The 16,879-nt window shown below is 38.5% G+C and overlaps 1 protein-coding gene across 4 annotated transcripts in view; it reads right to left on the reverse strand.

Moving 5' to 3' along the window:
* LOC126470994 (exportin-7) overlaps positions 1–16,879 on the reverse strand; it is a 244,019-nt gene that overhangs the window by 71,863 nt on the left and 155,277 nt on the right. For 2 of the 4 annotated variants that reach the window (XM_050099047.1, XM_050099063.1), the window contains exons 14-15: positions 9,142–9,289; positions 26–206 (exon numbers count right to left, since the gene is read on the reverse strand). In XM_050099047.1, coding sequence (XP_049955004.1) covers positions 26–206; positions 9,142–9,289 — 329 coding nt within the window. The remainder of the gene's footprint in view (positions 1–25; positions 207–9,141; positions 9,290–16,879) is intronic. The other 2 variants (XM_050099056.1, XM_050099072.1) reach the window with 1 other exon arrangement.

Consider the following 16,879-nt stretch of genomic DNA (forward strand, 5'->3'; position numbering starts at 1 on the left):
TGAATTACACATATACACAATATACCTTGTCTGCAGGAAAGGATACATCCAATCAAACAACATCATATATGACGTTTTTGTATTAAAAGCATAAGCCAGTCCTCTCAGATCTCGTGCAAGCCCTATTAGAGCTTTCTTTGCTTCTTCAGATGCGAAAAGCGGAGTTTCAGCAGATGCTAACATAGTGCCAATTGATTCAAAAGCAGCTGAAATAATTACAGAAAAATTATTTCATTAACAAATTTGAGGTAAGTTTAAACAAATAACAAGTAATGGGTTTCTTTATAAATAACTTTCCTGCTACCAGTCTCCGTTTTACTTTATTTATATTTTACATGAGGTTTTTCAGGAAATTATTCCCATTTTATTAATGTACTATGCCATTTATTCATAATGGTTTTGATCTGTGGAATTCTGCATTGTTCTGTTACCTAAGTTTTCCTGTGGTCCATTTCTGTAGAATCAAACACAATTTTCTGTGTACACTATACATCAAGAATAACTAACTTACATAAGCAGTTACAAAGGTGTTTTTAGATGTAGTCAACAAAGATATTTATCTTAATAATCTGTATCATAATTTGTTTATATCTATTTACAATAGTGCTTTTTCTGTGTGCTACTATTTTCAAGTTACTGTCAAAGCATCTGAAATTCACTGATTCACTTCAAAGTTTTTCATTTAATATTTGTTGTCTTCATATTTTTTGTAATGTGAATATATCTCCAGCTCATCTAACAGATCCATTTTACACTCTGCATTTAGTCGGTGGAGTACTTTTACACTTTGTTCTCCTTTTCCAAATGCGTGTCTTGTATTGTGTGTGTGTGTGTGTGTGTGTGTGTGTGTGTGTGTGTGTGTGTGTGACACTATTGCTGAAGTAGCGTGTCTGTTGTCTGTGTAGGATTAAATGTGCTCTGTATGCCTGGTGTTGAAATCTCAGCTGGTTTGTCTTAGGTAAAAGATTGAGCATTCCTGACATGTTACTTTATATATTCCAGAGTTGAGTATATGGGTCATGATCAAACTTTATGTTGTGTATTACTTTTTGTTCTAGTTCATTAGATTTACTTTGTGAGTTACAAAAATATTTGTAGTCTTCTGTGATATACTATCTATCAACATATGTTTGTTTTTGTCTTTTTCTTCTGTGGTGTGGTTCATATCTAGGTCTTTCTTCACTTTTTCTAATAATGCGTCAACCATGGAAGCAACATTTATAAGGATGTAGATGGCCTAGCATCATGTATATCTGCAAAAACTGAATTTTATAGGGTATATGGACATGACATGCTGCTGTTGGCAAAATGGGATGCCCAGGACATAATAGACATTCACAACTGCTTCAGTAGTATATATTTATGAGTATATATTTATGAGAAAATTACATTTACGGTGGAAAATGAACAAAACAAATTATTTGAACCTAAATAGTAGACAACAGAACATACTCATTTAAAATTTATAGGAAAAATACAATGACTGACATCACACTCCCTGCAAACTCACGTCATCTACACAATCGTAAACAGGCAGCATACAGATCAACACTATATAGGGCAATTAAAATACCTTTAAACGAAGAAAATCTACATACGAAATAAACATAGTGAAACCGATTGCAGCTGCCAGTGATTATACTGCTTCCACTGTTTACACAGTACTAAATAAAGTGAAGAAAAACCCCAACATAAACCACACCATAGAAGAGAAAGACAAAAACAAATGTATATTGAGATCATCCCACACATTGGCAATTTATCATGGAAGATAGCAAATATTTTCGAAAACCACAAAGTAAAACTGGGTGTTCTACATCTAATAAACTACAGCAAAACCTAATAGAAAACAAAGTGTAATCATGATTCATATTACTCAAGGCTCTGGAATATATAAAGTAACATACCAGGAATGCTCGATGTTCTACCTAGGACAAACAGGTCGAGACTTCAACACCAGATACACATAGCACATTAAAGCCTACGCACACACACACACACACACACACACACACACACACACACACACACTACTTCAGCAACAGCCATACACACACACAACACAGGAAACACATTCAGAAAAGTAGAGCAAAATATCAAATTACCCCAACAACTAAATAAAAGGCATAAAACAGATCTGTTAAGGAACTACAAATATGTTCACATTACAAAAAATACAAGTATAAAATATTAAATGAAGAAGCTGAAACAGAAACAGTGAATTTCATCACGTGCGTCGACTGTATACTTATATAAAAATAATAACACAGAGAAATAAGCACCACTGTTAATAGATATAACATGATCCAGTTTATCAAGATAAATACCCTCTATACAGAACTATATAATATTCTGTCGAAGACCTATAGCATTATTTCTGCTGACATCTAGAAACATCTTTGCATCTGTAAATTTGTTTTTTCGATGTATACTGTGCTCAGAAAATTATGTGTGATGTTTAATGTATGTGAGAATCTGCACGAATGGACCAAAATAAAACTTAAAGGCAAGATAACAATGCACAACCCCACGCATCACAAACATTATTAAAAATTGCATAGAAAACAAAAAAACACACACTTGAAAATGGGAATAATTTCCTGAAACATATCACGTAAAATATAAATAAAAGATAATCATAACTGGTAAAGCAGGAAAGATATTTATAAACAAATACACTGTTTTCACAATAACAGAGTTTCACAAATCGTTTCTAACAGATCAAATCAAGTGGGTGTTATATCTCTGTGAACTTATCTAGCAATTACTTTGATAGATTGTACGAACTCCTCCTTTAACCAAAACTTCTTGCACCACAGATCCAGAATGAACATTCCCATCCATAAATTGAGGGATGTTTGAGAAATAAGGAAATATTGCATCACAGGGACAGTGTACAGAGTAAACTGTAACACAACTTGGAAACATAAGATATACAGTGCATGCAAGTACAACACTGTATACTGATCCTGCAACAGTTTGTGTGTGCTGAGATCTTAAATATAGTAGTTTTAACCCGGTACTTTATGTGGACTTCGTACATTATTTTGGGGTGTATGGAAGCAGCAAACACATTTGAGTGACATTATATGGATATTTGCCATATCTGAGGATGACCAAAGTTGGTATGAGTTGGCTGGGAGCTGAATGTCACCCTCAGACACATTCCACGAATGTGGAGAAGACTCCAGGACAGTGGAAACCTCCAACTGAAGTATGGGCATGGACAACCATGTGCAACAGCCCAGTGTCAGTATCATTATCTTGCCTTAAGTGTCAAGAAAAGATCCAAAATAACAAATTAAGTTAAGGGACACATGGCAGTTTCTAGTTTACAAAAATCCCTTCACACATTGAGTTGTCGGGTTTCGAGATGTTTCTTTGTATGTTCAGATGCATTTCTCCGGCAAAGGCAATACATGGCTTAACAAATATGGAATCTTGTGCACCAAACAGTGCATAGACGTGGGATAATTACGCTCACACATAAGTCGCCCTTTATCTCGGAAAGTCATTCTCTGTTCAAATTAGAACCATGCTTATATTGTGGAACGGGGCTGATACAGCAACAACAGTGTTTCTGTTTTGGGATAGCACATTGAGAGTCATTGCAGAAACAAGTGATGGCTGCAGTTAACGACGATGACAACAACCTGTTAACGTAAACCTTTCTGCGGTGCATACAGATCTGGTTTTCAACTGAAAGATAACAAAGCTCACCCTGACATGGCTGACCTAATAAACAAGTACCTGTAACATGAGGACATCAATTATTTGGTGACCAGATCCCTCTCCAGGCCTGAAATTAAACTTCATGTCCATGAGACAAGACTAGGCTCAAAGAATGAAGTCCTAAAAATGCTATCTTACTTCCAATCTCCTGATAACATTTAACTAGCAATGTAATGCATTACTGCAAGCCATACTGGATAGAAGATGAGTGGGGAGATATACTGCAAGGAGAATTCCACATAGCACTGAGGGATCAAAGTCAAAACATGGCTCCCTGGAGTAGACAAAATTCCATCAGAATTCTTAATATTCTTGGGAGAGCCAGCCATTAACAAAATATTCCAAATGGTGTGGAAGATATATGAGATACATTGATATATGAGACATGCAAGATACCCTTGAACATCAAGAAGAATGTAATAATTCCAATTTCAAAAAATAGCAGATATTAATGCTACTAAACAATCTGTTCAATAAGTCATCTTTGCAAACTATTTACACAAATTAACTAGAAGAATAGATAAACTGGTAGAAGCATACCTTAGGGAAGATCAGTTCGGGTTCTGGAGAAATACAGGAATAAACGAGGCAATAATGACCCTGCTAATTATCTTTGGCGATAAGTTAAAGGAAGGAAATCCTACATTTATAAAATTTGCACACTCAAAGAAAGCTTTTTATGTGTTGGCAAAGGATAAGGTGAGCAGTTAATAGGATGAGTATTACCTTCAAAAGAGGTATAGATGAATTGGTTGGCTGATTTGGGGGAGGAGACACAATAGCAAGGTCATTGGAAGTCAGCTATGTCCTTTCGAAGGAACCATCCTGACAGTTGCCTGAAGTGATTTAAGAAAATCATGGAAAGTCTGTATCAAGATGGCAGAACATGGGTTTGAACCGAATGCGAGTCCAGTGCACTAACCACTCCACTACCTCACTTGGTACAGATTAATGTTAATGAAATGGAATGTATTTGAATTAAATCAGGCCATGCTCACAGTGTTAAATTAAAAAAGATCAGGGAAGATTGGTAAATAAGTTTTGCTTTTTGGGCAGCAAAATAACTGAGAGGTCCAAAGTAGAGGAGATATAAAATGCAAAGTGCCTATATTAAGCAAAAGCATTTCTGAAAAAGACAACTGACAAATGTAAGTATGGGAAAGTCTTTCCTGAAGGTACTTAACTGGAGGGTAGCTTTGGATGGCTGTGAAAATATTTCAGACAAGAAGAGAAGAGAAGAGAAGCTTTTGAAATACGGTGCTGCAGAAGGATGCTGAAAATTAGATGGGTAGATCGCTTTATTAATGAGGAAGTACTGAACTGAACAATGGAGAAAAAAAAATTATGGCTTAACTTGATTAAAAGGAGGAATTAGTGGAAAAGACACATTATGAGGCATCAAGGAATCGTCAGTTTGGTATAGGAAGAAAGTGTGAGGGGAAAAAATTGTAGAGGATGAACAAAGTAAGAAGGTTCAAATGGATGTAGGTTGCAGTGGTTCTTCTGAGATGAAGAGGTTTGCACAAGACAGACTAGTGTACAAAAACAAGTCTCCTGTGCCTTACCTTTCCAGTCACCCACCACCTCCTAAAGTCCCATCCTCCAGTCACAGAGGAGCATTCCACTCATAACTCAGTACCGCCCACGACTGGAGCAACTGAATTACATTCTCCACCAGGGTTTTAATTAACTCTCGTCGTGCCCTGGAATGAGAAATGTCCTGCCCACTATCCTTCTCAACCCTCCCACAAGGGTATTCCACCGTCCACCGAACCTACACAATATATTCGTCCATCCTTACACAACCCCTGCTCCCAATGCCTTACCTCATGGCTCATACCGCTGTAATAGACCTAGATGCAAGACCTGTCCCATACATCCTCCCACCACCACCTACTCCAGTCTAGTCACTAACATCACCTATCTCATCAAAGGCAGGGCTACCTGTGAAACCAGTCAAGTGATCTACAAGCTAAGCTGCAACCACTGTGCTGCATTCTATGTAGGCATGACAACCAACACGCTGTCTGTCCACATGAATGGCCACCGACAAACTTATGCCAAGACACAAGTGGACCACCCTGTTGCTGAACACGCTGCGAAACATGATAGCCTTCATTTCAATGACTGCTTCACAGAGTGTGCCATATGGACCCTTCCCACCAACACCAGTTTTAACTGAATTGCGCAGGTGGGAGCCTTCCCTTCAATACATCCTGCATTGCCATAATCCTCCTGGCCTTAACCTTCGTTAGTCATTGTACTCACCCATCCACCCTCTTCTCTGTTCCCATTCCAGCACTACACAGCCGTCATTCCACCACCACACCAAGTCTTTTTATTTCTCTCCTTTTCCGCTACTCCCCCCCCCCCCCAAGCCCCCCTCTCCTGTGCCCTCAGTCTAACCTGCAGCACTTCACTGTTTGCCACCTCCACCATACCATCCTTCCCCCCCCCCCCCCACCTCAGCCTCCTCCTTATCCCCAACCCAGTCCTTCCCCCTCCCCACCCCAGCCTCCTCCTTATCCCCACCCAGTTGCCACTTCTATCATGCACTGGTGCTGCTGCTCGCAGTGTGGTTTTGGTTGCCTGAGACTGCAGTGTATGTGAGTTGAATTTGCGTATGTGTGTCTATTGCTGATGAAAGCCTTAATGGCCGAAAGAATAATTGCGAGAGTGTTTTTGTTGTGCCTATCTGCGACTCAGCGTCTCCGCTATATGGTGAATAGCAACTTTATTTGTCATAATATTGAATCCTTATCAATGTCATGATGTTGCTAAGATATCTTGTAGTGCATACATTATCACTGTGCTTCATTATATCATCTAGTTTCTGAAGGTCCTTTAACTTATGGTCACTAGTGTATATTGTTTCCTTCACTACAAAATTAATTACTTAGATATTACAACCAATAATAATAATAATAATAATAATAATAATAATAATAAATCTACATAAAACTGATGAAGATTATTTATTAAAATTACTGGTGGCACATAGCTCCACTTAAAATCATTTCTGAAGTTACACAAGTGGTCATCAAAGAGTTCATTACTATGTTCAGAATGCTGCTTCATTGGATGAGGTTAGAGATACCACGAAAGGCACAAAACAGTAAGCTTGGGTGAAGATGTCAACTGCTACTTTATCAATCAATTTTTATTTTGCCACCAATCAGGTGAAACCAAGATGAAAAAAAAAAAAGAAGAGGTAAGTTGCAATATATTCAAAGTATTCAAAAAGTCATTTACTATCATATATGTTACTTTCTGATTTCTTATCACCAAGGAGTTCACTAGATTAAGCCTTAGTACAGCTACGAAAGAGATATGAGGAGGACAATAGATGCTGATGCATCATTGCAGTATTACTTTCAAATGACTGGTGAAATCAAAAAGGACTCAGTATTTTTGCGGCTGGGATTTAAATAGCTCATTTCAATGCCACCATCATTTTACCTACTTCAGTTTGGTGTTGGAAACAAAGAAGAAAAAAAAAGGGGGAAAAAGAATGTGGACACACTAAAAATAACTTCAAAGTAGTATTAGTAGTAGTAGTATCACAACTGATTATTAAGCTTCGGGAGGAAGTGGAAACTGCTCTAGGAAATTCTTGTGGGAGTGGTGGGGTGAGACATGAGAGATGCAGGGCAGATGATGGCGAAGACAAGAAGCTGTATTGTTGTGAAACTTGAGTTTCTCCCATTGTATAAACTATTCAAACAACTTACAAGAATACATCTGGGTGACATCTTTCGCAATGGCAAATATTATGAACGGCTCAAACCCTATCATTTTGAATTCAAATGGAATGAGACAGTACTGGGCAAGGAAATTTAAACCTATGGTACACGAGACTGCACTAATTAACATGGAGAAGTGCCCAGTGGTAGGATTGACTTTTTGAAGCCATCGATATCTTGATGTAGGTACATATTTATTACATATACAATGAGTACTGGAAAGAACACTATTCACTTTTAACACACTTTGAGCAGAAGAAAGACACTCACAAATCTGAGATGACAAAAGGTTATTAATTTCTAATGGCACAGCAATAGAACTCAATGAAAACCTTTTTATTATTTTGGGTCAGAAGTTCAACAGTTTAGTAAGTCTTCATCTAATTTCAGTATGTTCCTGTCCTAAGCTCAGAACATGATCTTGAAGGTGAAAGGTATCTCCCATCACAAATGTCCCACTATTAATGTACATGATTACTTTTCTGTACATGACATACTGGCTCCACAATACTGTCATGAGATGAAATGGTGTGTGAAGCAAGCGACACGTATTTTTCTCACACAGTTCATAATGTAATGACGTGTATTTTTCTCACACAGTTCACAATATACCGCTGCAATCTCGCTCTCACAAGCCGGCCACTCAACACCAGTTTTTGTTGTTTTATGTAACTGATCTTATGCCAATAATAGTGATCAGTGCTTCTAAAACTAAACACAACTGTTAGTAACTCAAAGGTATTAAATATATTCGAACAGTCCATGTTTTTGTAAAACTTACGTTCCCTCAGTTTTGAGAAGCCCCTTTTTTCCAACCCCTTATGCTGCTGAAGTCACAGCAGAGTGTTTAAGGTTGAACTTTTAGAAATAAGACCCATACAGTTTGTACGAACACTGTGTTTCTAAATTACAAATGTCTTTCTTACCAATATTTGAATGGAATTCTTGGACGGTTTTAAAGGAATAATAAGAATTGCTTCATTTTAGATGTGACAAGTCTATTTACCAGAACAACAATTATGGATATTTACAAAGACTGACATCACTTGCAGTTGCCCAGGACCGTACAGTATCATTATGAGAACAAATTGAAGTGGCAGTGCCACTAGCAGCAGTATGAGGGTAAGCACAACAGCAACATTAAGTTGCCTTCACATCCAATACCTGCATGTAAATGTATGTTAACCTCATTATGGTGTACGATATTCACTTATTAATTAATGTTACTGCATACTAATGGAGTCAGAAATTGTGCCAAAATCAGAGATTCTTCAAGCTGTATTCTAGTACCAATAATTTAAGAGATTCTGAATCCTGTTACAAAAATATTGTACAACATAAGGATGATTAAAAAAAAATTACACATATTGTTCTCACACTAAATTACTGACACCACACCAGCAAGACTTCCACACAATCTCATACATGAAAAAATCTACTACTTTCACTACGCCAAAAATCAAGTTTATCAATATCTTGACCTCCATTCAAAAAATGGGAAGTCATACAATGACAGGCACACTAAAAACTTAATGTAACAACATTTATAGACAAAAGATTCACACTAAGAAATCAATAATACTCATAATCAACAACAGCATTAAAGGCTCTTGAGTGAAAACTAGCCATATAAACTACACACAAAGATACAATTACAGGTACAAACCTGTTAGTGGTAACATGAAGCTATCAAATCTGTCCTCATCTTCACCCAAATCAACCATAAGAAGCCGACCCAGTGAGGTATAAAACATTGATCTGCATCGCATTTCACTTACAGCCACACTATTTCCCAAAAATGGAAAATGTTCACTCTGAAACAAAAAGAAATTAATGCAAATTTAATGATTATCTTACTAACACATTTTCTAGTATTTCACATGAAAATAAGTCAGTCCAGTGTAGCGATCACTGATTTAAGAATTCATACATAAATTCACCATAACAAAAATTTTGATACTATAAGCTCTGAAATCTGAACGTGTCCTGAGAGGAGAGAGGTTTCAGAAAGTAGATAAATATACTTCACAGAAATTCAATGAAACACTATTTCCTGTGAACAAATACAATAGCTGTGTACATTACATTGCAGCCTGCAGACTAGAACATCAAAGCATCTACAAATTCAATCAAGCTCTATTTCTTGTAAATAACACAATAGTCGTGTGCATTACATTGTAGCCTGCAGAATAGAATGACACAAGAATTATTAAATTTCTATTTCACATTATTATTACATCCAACAAAGACAACAGATATCATTTTGGTCCCAAGTTTGCAAATAAAACTGAATAAGCTATTCAGATGAAATTGCAGCCACTTATATGAAACACAGGTAGACCGATGTGTCACAAGGAATTTCTTGAATGCAGAACCCTAAAGTGCTACTTATTCTACTGGCCTAAACCAAGTTAAGCAGCAACAAAATGTATGAGGCATAGTCAAATTTTGCTAATCAACTCAAGAAATTTTTTTTCTTATTTTTTGCTTTTTGTAGGTGGAAGTCTGCAGTCTGAAATCCCCACACCACATTACCGCAGTATATTGTCAGAGAGTTTTTTACTTTTTGTAGGTGAGTATATTGTCGGGGGGGGGGGGGGGGGGGGGGGGTGGTCTGTAGCCCACTGATAAAATATTGTAACATGTGCTAATTAGTTTTCTGCATACGTAGGGGAACTATGCTGTAATAATCCATGCCGAGTTGGCAGAAATGTATTATTTATTGATGTACAGTTGATTAATACTTGTCCCATTACCACAGAGCCTGAATACGACATTTTTTAATGATATAGAATGTGTCAGTTTAACATAAGATTTCTTTACACAATATGATTTTTTTTACTATTACTACTTCATATCTAAAAATTCATCTGTTATCATTCAAAAATTCTTTTAATTGGTTTACAAATGTTGGTTACCTGTATGTCAGACTTTCAATGCTATTTGGTAAATGACCAAAGACTTAAGACTTCTGTGACAGCATAACTCACCCTTTTCTGTGCCAAATTCAGATTTATCCAGAATAGTGACTATCATCCATTCTTCTAGTGTTGTAGCTATGCACTTTGCTATTATTTTTGAATTTGGATGGATTATTAACAACAAATTTCATTAAGTGAATACATGTATCTTGAAAGTACTGTAAATATCCCAGTTCTTTAAATAAATGTCTGCAGGATGATCTTCGATGGGCTCCTTAGACGATTTTTCTCTTAATGGCAAATTACGCCAAAATATGATGCCACGTCAAAGCAGTCAATGAAAATAAGCACCGCAGGCAAATTTGCTGATATGTTCATCACCAAAATTTGCTATAACCCTAATTGCATAAATATCTCGACTCAAATATTTCAGCAGATCATGAACATGGTTCTTCCAACTCTATTTCTCATCAACGCACACTACCAGAAATTTTGAATCTTCTGCCTTAACAACAGACTTCTGTTCAAAATCTACACTACTGCCCATTAAAATTGCTACACCACGAAGATGACGTGCTACAGATACAAAATTTAACCGACACGAAGAAGATGCTGTGATATGCAAATGATTAGCTTTTCAGAGCATTCACACCAGGTTGGCGGCAGTGGCAACACCTACAACGTGCTGACATGAGAAAAGTTTCCAACCGATTTCTCATACACAAACAGCAGTTGACCGGTGTTGCCTGGTGAAACGTTGTTTCGATGCCTCGTGTAAGGAGCAGAAATGCGTACCATCACATTTCCGACTTTGATAAAGGTCAGATTGTAGCCTATTGCGATTGCGGTTGCGGTTTATCGTATCGCGACATTGCTGGTCTTGTTGGTCGAGATACAATGACTGTTAGCAGAATATGGAATCGGTGGGTTCAGGAGGGTAATACGGAACGCCGTGCTGGATCCCAACAGCCTCGTATCACTAGCAGTTGAAATGACAGGCATCTTATCAGCATGGCTGTAACGGATTGTGCAGCCACGTGTCGATCCCGGAGTCAACAGAGGGGGACGTTTGCAAGACAACAACCATCTGCACGAACAGTTCGACGACATTTGACGCAGCATGGACTATCAGCTCGGAGACCATGGCTGCGGTTACCCTTGATGCTGCATCACAGACAGGAGCGCCTGCGATGGTGTACTCAACGACGAACCTGGGTGCACGAATGACAAAACGTCATTTTTTCTGACGAATCCAGGTTCTGTTTGCAGCATTATGATGGTCGCATCCGTGTTTAGCAACATCATGGTGAACGCACATTGGTAGCGTGTATTCATCATCGCCATACTGGCGTATCACCCGGCGTGATGGTATGGGGTGCCACTGGTTACATGTCTCAGTCACCTCTTGTTCGCATTGACGGCACTTTGAACAGTGGACGTTACATTTCAGATGTGTTACGAGCCGTGACTCTACCCTTCATTCGATCCCTGCAAAACCCTACATTTCAGCAGGATAATGCATGACCGCATGTTGCAGGTCCTGTACGAGCATTTCTGGATACAGAAAATGTTCGACTGTTGCCCTGGCCAGCACAATCTCCAGATCTCTCACCAATTGAAAATGTCTGGTCAATGGTGGCCGAGCAACTGGCTCGTCACAATACGCCAGTCACTACTCTTGATGAACTGTGGTATTGTGTTGAAGCATGGGCAGCTGTACCTGTACATGCTATCCAAGCTCTGTTTGACTCAATGCTCAGGGGTATCAAGGCTGTTATTACGGCAAGAGGTGGTTGTTCTGGGTACTGATTTCTCAGGATCTATGCACCCAAATTGCATGAAAATGCAATCACATGTCAGTTATAGTATAATATATACCAGTTTATCATCTGCATTTCTTCTTGGTGTAGCAATTTTAATGGCCGGTAGTGTATATTTAGCTACGGTGTTATGACATTTTATTATGAAAACGAAGCTTGCTACTCACCACATAGCATGGATTCTGAGTTGCAGATAGGCACAACAAAGAGACTGTTCCAAATAAAGCTTTCTGCCTGTAAGGCCAACGTCAAAAACAGAGAAAGACACACACACACACACACACACACACACACACACACACACACAAAAGACTGCAGTCTAAGGCAACAGTAGCAACTTTCCTTTTCATAATATTGTTACATTCTATCCTGTATTATCCATTGTTTGATTTGTGTTATGACATTTACTATAAATAACTGTATATACTGTGTTTTCTCAAAATTTAATGAGAGTCCATTTGCAGAGCACCAATTAATAATTTTCTGAAATACATTATTTACTATTTCCTCAGTTAATTCTTGTTTGTCGGGTGTGATAACTATATTTGTATCATCAGAAAGAAGAATTAGCTTTGCATCTTTGTGAATATAGAGTGGCAAGTCATTCATATATATTAAGAAGATTAAGAGACCCACAACTGAACCCTGTGGGACACCATTCTTGCTAACTCCCCAGTTGGAGGACTCGGCTTATTTTTGCGACTACCTGTACTGTTGATTTCAGCCTTCTGCATTCTTCTAGTTATATACGGATGAAACCACTTGTTCAGGAAAAATAGGCATCAGACATTCAGAAGTAGGCAGTTATGGAGGGCGAACTTACTCCCAAGGCAACCTGAGTTCTAAATGTGAGCCTATGGCGCATGCCCTGTCTCTTCTCTGATACTGTTCTACAATTCATTCTCTCCAAAAATATTCTAATAATTAGGAAGAGGTTGTAATTTCTGAACACTTTTGTACGACACAGTTAATTTATTCCACTATAAATTCTGAGTGCACTCGCATTACAATTACAGCCACTCATCCATCAATATCTTATACAAGTTTACCATTGCTGATTCTTTAATGTGTAATTGCCATTTAATTATAGAACAACTCTCCTGATACCAAATTAATCCTGAGCTTCAAAATTCTCATTTTGCTCAAACATGTACACAACCTACTTGCATGATGGCTCCACTGCGACTTTGTATAATCTTTTGACCAAATAGACTATCAAGGGAAATGCAGGCAATCGGGACCTGCCCTGCATGCATGCTCCCACTCAACTGACTCAATCCTTCGCACCAAAAGATCTCCAGGTGCCAATCTCTCCCTTCTAGAACTATGGTGCATCCCTGTCAGTGATGCAAACTGCACAGTAGCAAAGAGGTGTAAGGGTAGCTTCGATCCTTCAAATATAGGACAGTGGTTAGGTGGCACAGACACTTTTACTCTGGCCCATCTCTCTGTGAAGAACTGAGTGTTGTACGAGAAGTGGAGGCTCTGGTGCTTGAAGACCAGTATATGACAACTGAAACACTAGTGGAAAAAAGTGAAAATCAATCGTGAGTCAGTTTCAAATATATTGCACAACATTTTCAAAATTAAAAATGTGACTGCCCCAACTCATTCTGAACAGGGTACAGCCATACGTGCTGCTTCCTTGGGTTGTCAATATCTGCCATTCCCCCCCCCCCCCCCCCCCCCTCCCCTCCAATATACTCCTGACATGGCACCAGTTAAGTCTTCCTCTTTCCTTAAATGAAGAAACTATTGGCTGGCAGGCATTTCCAGAATGACCAGGTTAGCAGCCAAAATGCAAACGTCTACAACCAAGGCTCCACCAAGTCATCAGTCAATTGGAAAAATGGGTCAACTGAAGCATGAATACGTACAGAAGGGTTGACACCATCACCAAGTTTCAATGCATCAGCCTGATTTTTTTACACATGACACAAGATGCCATTCAAGCTTAAACCTTTGTGAGAGTGCTGCTATTGCATGAAACTTGAGTAGTACCTATACGTATGGTGAAAGATAATAACCCACTGTTGAAAATAGCGCTCCTTGGAGAAATTAACATTGCTGATGATTAAATATAAAAAGATAAGGAGAAGTTTTGTACTATGTTGTTGGGCAGATACGAAGTGTAAAAACTAAGCAAGGAAACTCTTCAGGTGATGAATCAGCATAGCAATTGCAAAAATCATTCCTACCAATTGTAAAAAAAAAAACCATTCCTACGAACTGTGACCTCCCAAAGCTGAGTTCAGTGCCGTAATCACAGTGACACGTTATTCAAACTAAACAGAGCGTTCCAAAATGATCTTTACAACTTTGATCATCTTTATTACCGAAATGGGGATAGATAGAAAGGTATGGTTTGCAGCAAAATGTTCACACACAACTATAGTTTTTTTTCCTCTTCTTTTTTGCAAGTTAGTTATTGATAAAAATGGCCACCTCCCGCAGAAAGCACACTGTGTGGAATAGTTGATGGAGATTCAGGTCCAGCAGTGCTTCTGGATATGTTGCAGAAGAACACCATTGCCATGTCCTACCACTAGACAATGGTAAATGAGGTTCAAGGAATCCAGAAATGTCATGAAGAGGATGAGTTCTGGGTGTCCAAGCACAATTGGTGCAGATGTGGTATGGGTGCAATGGACATTTATCTGGAGCCAACCAAATCAATCCATCAGTTGCAGTTACGAACAACCACAGTGTACAAGGTGCTACACAAGAAACTGAAGTTGAACGTCTATAAGGTGCAGCTGCTGCATGCATTTCAAACTCAACAATTGGCCAAAGTACAAAGCATTTGCAACTGATATTCTGAGTACCACAATGATGACCAAGACTATCTGAAAAATGTGATGTTCACGGACAAAGCTTACTTTCACATGTCTGGGAAGGTAAATTGACAATGTGAGGCTCTGAAAATCCTCACTTTAGCATGATAATAGTGTGCAACAGTCCAAAGGTAAATGTGTGGTGTAAACTGATTCTGCACTGTTCTTTGCATAGGCATCAATAGCCTTGACTGTTTATATGGACATGTTGGAACATGTTTGCATTTCCACAGTTCAAAGAATTGCATTCTGACATCATGCTTTGGTAGGATACTGCCTTTCCTAACTGGGCCTTGATCGTTCTGAAGGCTTTGGACAACATTTCCAGGTGAATGGAATGGCAGAGGTGGACCCATCTCCTGGATCCCAATGCCTCTACACATAACCCCATTAGGTTTTTTTTTCTTTGGGGCACTGTGAAAGGATATGGTTTACCAATCCCCAGTGCAGGACCTGCAGAAACTCTGAGCTCGCATCAGAGCTACAATTGTGTAAGTTAATGAGGAAATGCTACACTGGACATGGGGGGAACTGGAATGCCACTTACATATCCTCAACTTTACAGAAGTCTCTTCAACAGCTACTAAAACCTTAGGTGCTTGTGAACATTATGCTGCAAACCACACATTTCCACCTATCCCCAATTTTTAAATATACATGTCCAAAGTTGTAAAGATATTTTGGGAACACCCTGTATAAATTGTAAAATAGACGGAAGTCTAGGGGCACAATGGTTGATGATAATGTGGTGATATTAAGTCATCAGTTCTCTGACAGGGTTGAAGGCAGTGTGCCATGAATTCTTGTGGCACTTGCACCTTATGCTGATTACAAAAATTGATAGAAGGTGATGGAGATGCGACTGCTGCATGAGATGCAGGTGTTACTACAGTACATGACTTCAATACATCAGATACTAACTGAGTTTGTTTTAAAACTCAAACAGCAGTAGATAATGTGAGCAACATTTTTTTGGCATAACATGTAAACACCTTGCGCAAGCAATTGAAATAGATCACTTTATGATACAGTACCTGAGAGTGAAACTGAGATATGAGGGCTATCCAGAAGGTAGCGGACGTCTTGGAATTAGAAATTAAAAATAAAGAAAAACCAAGTTTTATTATATACAGTTTAAAGGTACACTCTTTAGCTATTTTTCTACAGAATCATCATTCAAATTGAGGCACTTATCATACCATGGCACCAGTTTTCCAACATCTTCCTGTAGAAATCTGCTGCGTGCAATTGCAACCTTTAGTTTATACCAGCATGCAGTTCAGCATCAGTATTAAAGCATTATGCAGTGAGCCATGTCTTCATTGCTGGAAAGAGGTGGTTGTTGCTCAGTTGTTGATCAATCACTTCCAATCCAAAACACCATAGGAGCTCTCGGGTACAATTAGCTGTCTGTGGAAGTGTGTTGTTGTGAAAAGGCAAAGCTTTTGTGTTAAGTTTTCCCTGAAACTTGTTTTGTTTATCATCCACTTAACTTTGTCAGTGTTTAACATCTGCTTAGCAGTTTTTTGCAAACAAAAACTTAATCACAGTATGAACCTCACAACTGGCAGGATTTTTCCATTGCAGTACACATTTTAACATGTCACAGAATGCAAAGCAGCAGAAACACAGACCACATGTTATCACCGCTGGATGTGTCCAGCGTGTAGGAACGTTATGGCACCAAGATGGCAGCTGTAATCCCACCCACTGCTGCGATAGACCAAAAAATCTGTTACTTTCTGGGTAGCCCTCGTATTTATCCAGTTTGGATCAGACTATGGTCTTTTGATTACTGGAGAGCAGAGATTTAACAAAGAAATGCAGCT

The sequence above is a fragment of the Schistocerca serialis genome, chromosome 1, assembly GCF_023864345.2.
Source record: "Schistocerca serialis cubense isolate TAMUIC-IGC-003099 chromosome 1, iqSchSeri2.2, whole genome shotgun sequence".
Classification (NCBI taxonomy): Eukaryota; Metazoa; Arthropoda; class Insecta; order Orthoptera; family Acrididae; genus Schistocerca; species Schistocerca serialis.